This window comes from Enoplosus armatus, chromosome 6 (genome assembly GCF_043641665.1).
Source record: "Enoplosus armatus isolate fEnoArm2 chromosome 6, fEnoArm2.hap1, whole genome shotgun sequence".
Taxonomy (NCBI): Eukaryota; Metazoa; Chordata; class Actinopteri; order Centrarchiformes; family Enoplosidae; genus Enoplosus; species Enoplosus armatus.
The window spans coordinates 9,376,097-9,388,040 of record NC_092185.1 but is presented as its reverse complement, the minus strand read 5'-3'; the positions used below and the strand labels follow the sequence as shown (position 1 = coordinate 9,388,040).

At 40.6% G+C, this 11,944-nt stretch overlaps 1 protein-coding gene across 1 annotated transcript; it reads left to right on the top strand.

Moving 5' to 3' along the window:
- Nucleotides 1–334: 334 nt before the first annotated feature.
- ttc23 (tetratricopeptide repeat domain 23) lies at nucleotides 335–10,095 on the top strand. The gene is made up of 11 exons (XM_070907796.1): nucleotides 335–393; nucleotides 662–827; nucleotides 1,497–1,620; nucleotides 1,856–2,012; nucleotides 2,109–2,234; nucleotides 6,316–6,487; nucleotides 6,648–6,753; nucleotides 7,070–7,197; nucleotides 7,335–7,484; nucleotides 9,187–9,269; nucleotides 9,464–10,095. Exons 1-11 carry the CDS (start codon nucleotides 335–337, stop codon nucleotides 9,576–9,578), a joined length of 1,386 nt encoding a protein of 461 aa, XP_070763897.1. The 3' UTR covers nucleotides 9,579–10,095.
- Nucleotides 10,096–11,944: the final 1,849 nt, after the last annotated feature.

Here is an 11,944-nt window from a genome sequence, read left to right as displayed (position 1 = left end):
CCGTAAAGAGAGCCCACAGCAGAGTCTGGCTTAAGGAGGCTAGCTTCTGTAAGTGACAGTGTTTTAGAGTTGAATTTGAAGGCACCAGAGCGTGTCAGGTAAGATAGTGTGTCCGGTTATTTTAAGCCCAGCCGTTAAATTGTCCAAATGAAACATTGAAGTGGAAGAGCAGCCGCAGTCAGTCACGCTAGCTACTGCAGCACGCGCAGTGTAACCACGGAAACAAACACACAAACTGCAGTTCAGATGGCGCGGTTAAAGTTACATCCGTATACCGTATAAACCGTATAAAACGGTTAAATCCCATGCCTTTCTCACTGATTGTTTGTGAAACATGGCTGATGATCCCGCAATGACAAAAACACGACCCAATTCCTCCGAGTCTCCGGCTGAGTAAGTGATTTGTTCTTACTAACATTTTTAACCGTGGATCAGTCAATGTAGATGTGGATGGTAGTTAACTTACCCCACCGAACAGTTGTCAAAAAGAAAAGGAAAAAGTCCCAAAGAGTATTCTCATTATCTACCGTATTGTATACCGTAAGTGTATCTGTGTCTTGTAGGTTTTCAGGAGCCCGCTAGCATTTCACCAAAAGGTTGCAAAAAGTGTTTTCCTCAAATGTAGTTTTTCAAAAGTATATTGACATACCTTGTTTGACAGTATGGGAATCACCAACAGGAGCATGAATGCATCTCCTCCCCGTGGCTCAGATGTGTTGAGTCCCCCACAAACAGGATATGGTAAGAAGGAATTTATTATGATGCCACCTGAAGAAAAGCTCAAACACTTTGACAACCGAGCTCAGGCCCATGAAGACAACCAAGAGGTGGGTACAGTATAGGTTGCAGGGCCAAATTATTACATTTTACATTTAGCATGTCCATGAATCTATACAAGCTGTATTCACACCCCAAAGGCTGCAACGAATAATTATCACTGAGTATGCATGCATATTAGTATCCTGGTTTTGATCGTGTTCGGGATATGATGTTTACATGGTACACGAGAAACTTTATTATTCATATCCACATCATGTGTTCAGGTGTGTCTGGATTCCTCACCTTCCCAGCCACACATTTCTTTACTAGCAGAGAATGATCAGAAAGGTGGATAATTTGTTGAAGCCACAGTATCCTGGTGTTATCAGAGTACTTCAGGTACCATATACAAGTTTCTCAAAACCAGAGTAATGCCTTGTCCAGATTTCTGAAAACCTGGATAAGATGTTTACATGGGCAATATGTAACTGGGATACGCATGTACATATACTGTAGGAGACATGGCTGTTAGAGACAAAACTGTGTTTTCTTCAAGTTTGAACATCAAGTTTTCATTCAGGTTGACACCCAGACAGGTGAATGATTAAAATATGTTTGTAATGCTAATCTAAACTCTAAGCTGTAGCACAGACATATTATTGATATGGCTTCTGATGTGTGGTACATTTGGCTGTCAAGAGAAGTGATACTGACAGTCATTTACTCTATCTGCTCAGTTTGATGCTTGCATCCAGGACTTGGTGCGTTGTGTGGCTCTGACTAGGCTGCTATATGGGGAGGGACATCTCAAACTAGCCCAGGCCCATGCCAGACTGGCTAAAGCATATTTCCAGTTCAAAGGTAATTTTAATGCTGTGAGTACATTGTAGATCTGTAAACTGCAGATTATGAAATTGATTTTCAAATAATTACAGCTTACAGAAACAGATTTAGCTACTACATTAGCAATTTTTCATGTTGTATACAGCCAGCTAATGAAATGATTGTTAATTGGGGATAATGTTTAGATGATGTTCAGATTTACACTTAGAATGATGTTCAGTTTACACTCAATGATGGCTCTTTGGTCCCTCAGGCTGGGGGCTGCAGGCCCTGGAGCACTCGGCCCTGGCCAGAGAGCTGCTGCCTTTCTGCTCCTCCATCTCCTCCTGCAGGGGCGAAAAGCTCGAGGTTCTCAGGTGTCTCTTGAGCGTACACCTCACACAGGGAGGTGCTTCACTGCTTACAGCCAAATATCCTTGCCGTGATTTGTTTTACAATAATGTATGCCATTAAACAGATGTATCAACTCTGATAACAAGCTGAATAAGTCCTTGACTCTGTCCGACTCTTAAGGAGGCAGAATCCTCTTTCCTGGAGGCAGAGCAAGCTCTTGAAGAGCTTCATCAACGCGGAGCCATCAACCAGGAAGAGAAGATCAATACTGAGCTGGAAATCTCCACGGCTCTATCCAGGTTTGGTAGTGAAAAAACATTTTGTGTAGTATATGTAGGATTTTTTTTAGCATAGCAGATATGTAAGCAAAATAGAAAAGTAAATATTCAGCAGATTAGATGCTTTAATGCTGCATTTGCAGCCTATAGAATGTAAGAGCAGCTGCTACTCTGTTGTTACCCTTGCTGTCTGATAATCAGGTGATTTGCTCTATTTATTTCTTGTGACTCCTAATAGTATCATGTTCGAGCTGAGCCAAATAACTTGGCGCAATTCCCAATTAAAAGGTAACAAGTCAGGTCTTTCCAGAGGGGATTCAGAGTATAGTGTGGTATACAAATAGAAATTGTTATTATAAGTACATAATACTTGTTTTTCTCAAACTCTCCCAATTTCAAATACAGCACCTTACATTTCAGTTTGGCCACAGGATGGCGATAGATTCCTGCACGTTTGGATAAATTCAACCTTTCACATGTTTTTTTGGTGTGGAGGGGTTTTTGCTGACTTAGTTATGCCAGTAAAAACATCATTATATCATGTTCTCATTCAAACAACAACTTGATTAATCAGGATTTTCCCCTGTTGTTGTCCAGTCCACTCAGCAGTCAGTGTGGGTGTTTTGTAATGATGCTTACAGACTTGCTGGGTGGGGTTTCTGCACGTTCACTCATCCAGTCACTGCTCAAGCAGAGGCACAGATGGGAGAGAAGCATTTCTCCCTTCTCTCCATATGCTTTCTACCTTTTTCCTTTTTCTGTCTCTCTCTCTTCTTGACTCCCTCCTTAATTATTAACGGCCCTCACCTCATACCACACTCAGATATTACCTTTACACTCTGATTGACTCCTTGAGATATTGTAAAGCCCTTTATTTCTCCGTTAAATGTCAGCTGCTTTGTTTACTTCACGTCGAGTACCATTTCCATATTATTGATTTGTGTCTACCGTTTTAATATATGCATTTGTAACAAGGTGGTATTGACAACAGAGGTCCCAAGGGCAGTACTACATGCTCAGGAAAAGATTAAAGACTTAGTGGATCATGGTGGAGACACCAAGCACAGACATAAAGAGTAAGGGAGACTGATAGTCTGTTAAGGGAACTGTGTAGCCCGGCAACGTAAAAAATAGCAGCCACTTGTCATAGCTTAGATAACTGTGGGTGAAATTAGAAGCATAAACAGGAAAGAAAGTATAGTCTTACCTGGGCTGAGATCACCCCACTTAGACTTTGTACACAGGACCCCATATTTGAAAATCTGTTTTCAAACCTGTTGCGAGGTAAAGAGGAGCAATACTCCTGCAGTACTTACAGTAAACAAGCCTTATCAGCAGCTGAGGTGAGCTACACTCATAGGAATTTGTAAATGATGCCATCTTGGTCTGTTTCAGAGAGTCAGAGTTTGTTGACATGATGTGTGTAAATTGAAAAAATGTGCAGACTCTGGCTGGTGTGTAAGCTTGCTAAATCTCTTTTGTTAGGTGATGACTAAGAATTTGGCATGCTTCTAAAGCTCTGTCAGTCAACACTGTTGTGATGGAGGGGAATGTTCCCACCAAAGCCTGCAACAATAAAGTAAGCTCAGCTCTCTTATAGATCCCGGTCCAAACATTCGGCTCGGTTTTAGATTCACACTCAAGGTGTGCACCCAGCCAGATGGTACGTTTTACTCAAGAAAGCTTAATTGTTAGCTTTAAATTGGTTGTGTGTGTGTGTTAGCCATGGCTGCAAAGAGGACTTATTTTCTTAGCTTCCTTATAACTGCTGTGATAAATCTACATTTTAGTTGACAGATGTATTTCATAAGTTATCTCTAATTGAGTAATTCATTCTTCCATATTTTCTCCACCCTTTTATTATCATGTTCATGCATCATATTCATTGAAATGCACTCTCTGTTCACAACTTTGTGCAAATAATTTCCTGCATTTGTGCTGTAGTAAGTGGCCCTGTTCCCCTATCTATATGTGTACACTATTGACTAGATTCACAGACATAGTGTAAATACACAGCACAGCTACTGTACACCAGATACCAGTGGTAATCTTGTGATCTGGATCTAGAGTCTGCTTGTTTTCCATCCAAAAGGAAAGGAGCTCTTATTCCAGATGTAAAATTGTCTCTGGCTGAAATAAAACCAGCAGGCATTTTGTTGTGGATGGCCATGACTGAGAGTCACTACCCAAGACTGAACAGGTAGTTTAGTATTCTTACCCATATCTTCCCGTGGCACACAATAAAAAGCCTCATCAGTCAGAAAGCCATCAGTTTAAAACACCATACAGATTTGCTGGAACAAGCTGTTGTGTTTTTGTCCCTCTGTTTTCACTTTGGCTTGGCCTTTCTGTATCATTTTCCGAGTGAAAGCCCAGAGCAAGCTTACGTCAACTATGTTCTGGAAACGTTTACAAAAGAGGGCTGTGTGGCTTGTTTGGCAACAGATCTACAAATCCTTAATTATATTAATTTCCTGCCTTGTGGACTCTTAGCAGATTTCAGTGGGATGTGGCATGTTACCGTTTTGCCAGGAAATGCGTAAGGATGCAGAGTGAATGAGAGGATAGAGGGGTATTGTCTCTGTCTGCCCATGCAGGCAGAATGGCAGGACTCTCGAGCCATGCTGGAATGTAGCTCTGCTTTAGCCATCGCTGCTGCCCTAAAAGGACCTGAAGTGCCTGCCCCACGAACACTTATGGACGGGCCACTCCTACTATCCATCATGGCATGTTAGGATAGTCTTGGATTTATGGGAAAATTCAGAAAAATTAGCCATCACAATGTTTTTGTAACCTGTCCTGCTGGCATTTAAGCAGTGAGCCATGAATACCCAGATTCATGTGGTCTAGGGATGTGAGCAGGACTTAATACAGTAAAGCTTAGACTTTTGGTTTCCACACAGGGTCCCCCTGCTAAAACATATCTGTATGTACTCATGGTACTGGAAGGCACGTTGGATAAAACCTTAAATCAAATGGCATGCTTTGACAGATTGACTTTCAGTGTGCATTCTGTAGGTAAATGAACTGTCAGCCAGATAACCACATACAACGTATACCCTGTACAATGTGGATGTGGGCAGACTGAGGGATTTCCTGTACTGCTGTGTGACAGCAATGTAGCTTGAGATTGTACAGTAGTGAGTGTTTTGCCCTCTGAGAAAGGCCAACCCCTTGACTGGAGAGCTGAATTAAATTTAGAGTCCATTAGATGGTTTGAAGCTGTTAGCAGAGCAGCCTGATGGATCCCGTGTCCTTGCAGTGGTTAACCCATCATCTCATCCTCTCTCTACTCTCCCACCCCCTTTTTCTCTGTAGAAGCCCAAGCAACTCCATAGTACAGTATGACAGGAAGTGACTGTCTTTGCTCTTTTAAAAAGAGCAAAGACTCTGTTGTGTACATCAGCAAACTTGTTATAGATGTTGAACTCTGAGTTACCTTTGTCTCATCAAGGAGCATGCTTAGATCTTCAGCTTTGCTTTGGTGGTTTACACTGAGACTGCAAAAGCATCCCCTAATTTAGACGCCTCAGAACGAGAGTTTGAACACAACGCAGGAGTCTGAGAGGCTGTAGTTAAACTGTGGGGGTTAGGAGCAGCGTAACCTACAGTCCCACAGGAGACGGTTAGAGACTTGTGAAAGGATGCAACCAAAAACAGTTAGAAGGGCAATGTGCAAGCTTTCCCTATTATAGTCTGTACAACACCAGGCTTCAACTGCATCATCAGCCAAAAGCCTTCACCACTCTGCTGGGTATTGGGTTTGGCTAGAGACCAAGCAGCTCCTTCAGTGATGTAAAACAGGATCATAGTAATGAAGTAGCAGGATTATGGGTATATAGTGCACACTGATAATGCTCTAAATAAAGAATGTTATTAGATATCATTTTGTGTTTTATATTTTAGTGTATTGCTCAAGTACACTTTGGCAGAGCAAATGTTTTCAAAAACAGGGAAACTACTTGGAAACTACTTGAAGGGTCTCTCTCTAATCATTACTCTGCCCTGCTGCCCTATACAGTAGGCTCAACTGGTCACTGTATTTATGTTTGTCATTCCATCTGTGACATCTCTGTCCACGTGTGTCCTCTCTACTCTATAGGGTCTATAAGAGACAGAACAGACCAGAGGAGGCCTTAAGCCAGTGTGAGAAGTCTCTGCAGCTGCTGAAGGACTGTGATCAGCCAGAGAAGACATGCTCCACCTATAGGGACATGGCTGCCATTGAACAGGAGAAAGGTCACTTGGACCGAGCCACAGAGCATCTGTACAAGGCAAGGGGCATTACAAATCATACACAACTTTTAAGCACAACATATATAAACACACAAGGGCTTCTTGAGACGGTGCCAGGCTTTGTTGTTAGGTAATGTTCCCACACCTCTTATTTGGTGATACGTGATCTGTTTTATTTCTTGTGGGGGTTTCTGCTAGGCTCATGCCATTGCTATGAGTCACAGTACAGAGGAGCTAGAGGGGGCTCAGATCTCCCACAGCCTGGCCCTCATCCTTTCTGCTGCAGCAGAGCCCCATCACAATGGTGAGTTTATTCACAGGCACAAGGGGTTAATCAGGATTTGAATCTCCCATTGTCTTCCTATATGTGAAATTCTTCAAGATGGTGTTATGGAAACCAGGCTTACAATAGCCTTATTGAAGACAAAGTTCAGTCATGTCAGTATGATTCACCCTTATCAACTATGGCAAGGCAAATGTAAGCATAATGGTAGCTACATAAAGCATAACATATGGAAACAAAGACGATTAGAAATAGAAAAATCTCTTTTACCCTGTCAATTGTTCTGTAGTTTAAGTTAACATGCATCATTTGTGTATGTTTCTCCATGCTGGTTTAGACTCTGCAGGTCACTACTTTGAGCAGAGTCTAAGTGCATACAAAAACTCTGCAGGTCCACAGGATCCAGCCTTTCTCGCTGCCCAGGATGATTTCTGTCGTTTCCTCCTCCTCAATGGCCAGCAAGAGGTTACACACACACATTTAGAAACATACACATCATCAGAGTTTTTAGATTGTCAGGGGATTTATTCCACCTGCTAAACCGGATGTGGCTCCATCCACTGTTGGCAAGAGATGATTTACATATTTTCATTGTATTGCAGAGATGTGTGGAGATCCAGAGAGCTTCTCTCGCTACAAAGAGATCTGCGTTCGGTGACCCGAGTCCTGAGGTAGCAGACACCCTTCAGCTGATTGGAAGTGTGGAGATGACTGAGGGCAAGATGAAGCAGGCCCACAGGACCATGACAAAGGTAATCACAAGTTACAGAACACAAACAGCACAACTAATGTTTGTCTTGGTTACAACCTGTAAATGCATATTAGAAATGCTGGACAGAGTAGAAGTTACTGTGTCAAACATGACCCTGCCAAAGTATTTGGGAGGGTTTAATAAAAGGTCAGGAATCAGTGGGTGTGTCTATCTACACCATTGAGACGCCTGTTCAAAATATACACACAAAGAGTCCCTGTCATATTGATGTGAGCTATTTCCACCTCCCTAAAGCTCAGTGCTATCAGAGTCGCATGCTAATCTTGGAAGGGTGCAGTGTGCAGAGGCACCCTCCCTGGTGTAACATATCACACAGAGTGACTTTGTGTTTCCTCAGTCTGGATGGAGCCTGACAGATGGGCAACACAACTTTGGAAGCAGAGTGGCAGTTTGCTAACTGCTGTCAATTAAAGGGACACTGACCCCAATTAGTGTGGCATGCTATTATGTCCTTTGAAACAAAAGTGACATTCCTGTGTCTTTCAGCACACATGTATTGAATAAATACATGCAGCAGCCTTTAGTTAATTGAATCATGTTCCTCCTCGCTCGCTGTAACTGTTTTACTTTATTGCTTATGTAACGAGTGTTTTTGTTTTTCACATGCGGTATGACAGCACATGTTTGCCTTGTGAGCTCAGTTCTCCTGCCCATCAAACATACTAAAATACACCAGTAAATGGGGATTTCTTCATACTAGTAATGACATGCCTGTAAGTAAAGGAGCCTGGTTGCTATGTTGATTTGTTATGGTGCAGAGGGGGTCCAAGTCCCCCCACTGACAGGGTACATCAGGGCTCACTCTCTCCACACCACGTCCGACTGATAACCTTTCTGAAGTACACTGACACAGAGCAGGTATGTCAGGACATTTCATTCCTGTCATCATGACACCATCTGCACTCGTGAGTAAGTTTTGTTTTTCCAAAGGAAACCAGGCTCATACAGTAGATAGAGTACATGCGATTTACTAAAAAAACATAGAGAACAAAGGCACACATACACTCGACGTTTCCCCCTTCCTCTGTAGTGCTGCTGAAAAAAAGGCCTTCCATTACATCAACCTTAGCAACAGTGAAAACATCCAAGAGGCCAGATGGATCTTTTCCAGATTACTGAGTGTTTTACTTTCCCTGGTGAAGAGCGAAACTTTTCGCTCCCTCTTTCCTGACTTTAATAAAGTTCTCTTCACATCTTGTTATTTATGATGATTGCAGAAATGCAGGCAGGCTTTTATCATGTCTCCTGCGCCTGTGTGTTTGCGTACGCTGTGTAATTATATTCATGTGTTTGTGGATAAAAGTTAAGACTCTTCTGGATTTTGTTGAATTATGCAATATTTTCTGATGTCATAGAGCTGAGCAGTCATTGCTTATCCCTCTCATTTGATTGGACCAAACTAAATGTAGAGTGGAAAATGACTGTTGAGTTAACTACCTCCTAGGTTGTTGGTTTGGAGCCCTTGCAATAAATTTAGCAGATCCTCCTTGATGATCCGACACTCCGAGTGGTCAGCACAGGTGTTATCTAAACCTTGGACTCCTACAGTGGTTATTTTGGGATGTTTAGTGCATTCACATGTTGCTAGGAAGTATTTATTCCCTTCTGAGTATGAGATACACCTCTCATCTTCCACTGACCACTCACTCTGCTGTCATTAACTTTTTCATTTTTAATTTTAGTGCCTGGAGATCCAGAGTTTGTTGTATGGTCCGCAGCACAAGAAGACAAAAGCTACACAAAAAGCTGTGGACATGCTGGCCCGGTAAATCTGCAGAACATTTAGTTATATTTGCCACTAATTAAACTACTTTATATTATATTAAGACATTTGATTCTCCTGGTGTTAAATTGCCAATCAACTGGTTTTATTTAATGATATGATTAAGTTAGAGGAAAAAATGAGTTGAAATAACAGACATGTTTCAGTAATGCAACCATGTGCTGTATGTTTTGCAGAGCACCAGAGGTGGCTGAGAGACAACAGAGGAAAGGTAGAGGGAAAACAAAACCTCACACAGTTTCAGTTGTGTCATCCAGTGGCAATGATGGAAATTCTATGTCAGACTCTTGAAATGTTCTTTATTTTGTCACTATAGTAACCGTCCAGGTTAGGACCAAGAACTACTGGCATACTGTTTTTTAAGGACATGTGTTGGATAATACAGGCAGCTGCCACAACTGAAAATTAGCTTGAATTGCATTAGTTATGTCTACTGGCAGTACATGATTGTGTGTCATTTTGTGATTTATGTGAAAAAAGTTAGCTTTGAAGAAATACTCACACTCAGAAAACATACCCACAACAGGTTTTAATTGTGTTAAGATATGAATCAATTTCCAAACACAGGCTGGAACCTTTTTAACCAAAGCAATAATGCAATTTGTTCAAAAGAAATCATTATGTCAATAAAAGCAATGATGTTGTGTTGTCCATGGGGACAAACACTTGAATATTTGACTAAACATTCTTTATACAGCAATAGATTTTCTGTATGCTGATGTACATTTTTTATGCTATGTAATGGCACATGGTATCCAGATTACACTGTGTACATACATATACAGTAACCTAACAAAGATTCTTTATTTAAGTGCACTGATGTAATAGTGTTTTTGTTTTTATTATATTATAAATTATTGCAGTTTGCAGATGAGATCATGTATGGAAATATGCTGTATCTGGGCACTTAAATGCAACTTAAATGCAGTCTTTTTAATTGAGGTTTTGTTTTGTAGATTTCTAACAATGAACATATTCATAAAAGCATGACATTCAAACTAAACATACAAAACGCACATTTCTTAAACATGATCGTGCCAAAAAGCTGATCTGTGAAGACATTACTCAATAGTTACTTAGTTAGTAGGTTAAAGTGTAAATTTTGCAGCCACTTAAAGAAGATGTGCAAAACATGTGACCAGACTATAATTACAGTGGAACACTTCTACCTCTGCAACTAGTACACAACACAACAAACCCTAATCAACAGTCAATACCACTAAGCTGATGATCCAAAAATAGTCACGGTCATGAACACACTCTTGTGTTAGAGCAAAGGTGAATCCCTCAAGCCAACACTGTGATAACTAACAAATATCTATGAGCAAAAGGCATCCAGACATAGACAAGACATACTGTACATTCAAAGCAGATGTGATTATATTTTCTTTAACACTATCACTTAATCCTTTTAATTCATTAAGATAAAGTCTTCTTTTCATCTTACTATTTGCGTTTCAAATTGGCAGCCCTTGTTTTGGATTCCGTGCCCTCGCGTATGTCACATGTTCAGATCAAAATGTTCAATTAGAAAAGTATGGTACTGACACATGCCATGTAAAAATACACATTTTACAAACCTGTTTTACATTGATTACATTGATCATGTAACCCGGCTTTGGTTATATAATGGGCAATTCCCTTTTTCTACTTAATCAAAATGTGTTAAGTGCCATTAGTTGTGAATAAAATTAAATAATCTGAAAATGCCTAACTTTGAAAGTTGCGTAACAATCACATTTACTTGCACTACACCTTGATCTCAGCATTCAAAACTTGCAAATTAAGACAAACTACCATCTCATTCTCCACTCCCACTACACTGTCCTCAGCTAGAAGTTTAACTATATTCCGTACTCATCACTGACTACTGCTTAAAATAACCTACTGTGTTCCACGATGCAGTATATACTAAATCATTCCATTTGGCAGCAATGCCCAAGTCAAAACAAAATTTAAAGCCCCAATCTGCAGTGCACAGCACCTCATAACTCCAACTGTCATATGTTGGGTTGCATTAAATATTTACCAAGTAAATTGAACGTGATGATGATGGTTGGTGTGATGGGGTGATGTTAACTGCAGAATGGGCTGTTTAAGCTGTACAGAATGGGTTAATACAAAAATATAGAAATCTAGAGAGAATAAACAAACCTCCTTTGAAGATAAACTGCAAGCTATAAAAAGGTTAACACATACCAGCGCAGTACTCCATCAGTATAGATAAGATAATTTGCTATAATATGGAGATGTTACAATCCTAACTTAAGCTAGCCCATATTAGTTAGCACTCAGTATTTTAATTGTAGTACTGCCACCATACCAATACCATACAAATATGTATTAACCTGGTCATTTTGACTGAATAACTGAATTTTGCTTGAATCTTAAGGTGCTGTTAGGTACACCAAGTTTAAGGTGACACACTCTAAGCAGGTATAGTAAAAGAGCGCACCAAAATCAATTAGATATATGTTTAACTGCAAAACTTTAAAGCATCATTACAGTGTCTGCAAACAGCATTAATGTTGTGTGTGTGTGTGTGTGTGTGTGTGTGTGTGTGTGGACTGCTGCATCAGAACAACCTCTGTAAGTGCACCTCAACAGGTTACATTGGCAAGTACTGAGTTTGAACCTTTTTTTGACTGAATTCTTTC

Coding starts and splice junctions, on each gene's coding strand:
- ttc23 (XM_070907796.1), top strand. CDS start 335: ATGGCTGATGATCCCGCAATGACAAAAACACGACCCAATTCCTCCGAG. Junction 6,754..7,069: donor AGCAGAGCCCCATCACAATG/GTGAGTTTATTC, acceptor ATGCTGGTTTAG/ACTCTGCAGGTCACTACTTT. Junction 9,270..9,463: donor GCTGTGGACATGCTGGCCCG/GTAAATCTGCAG, acceptor TATGTTTTGCAG/AGCACCAGAGGTGGCTGAGA.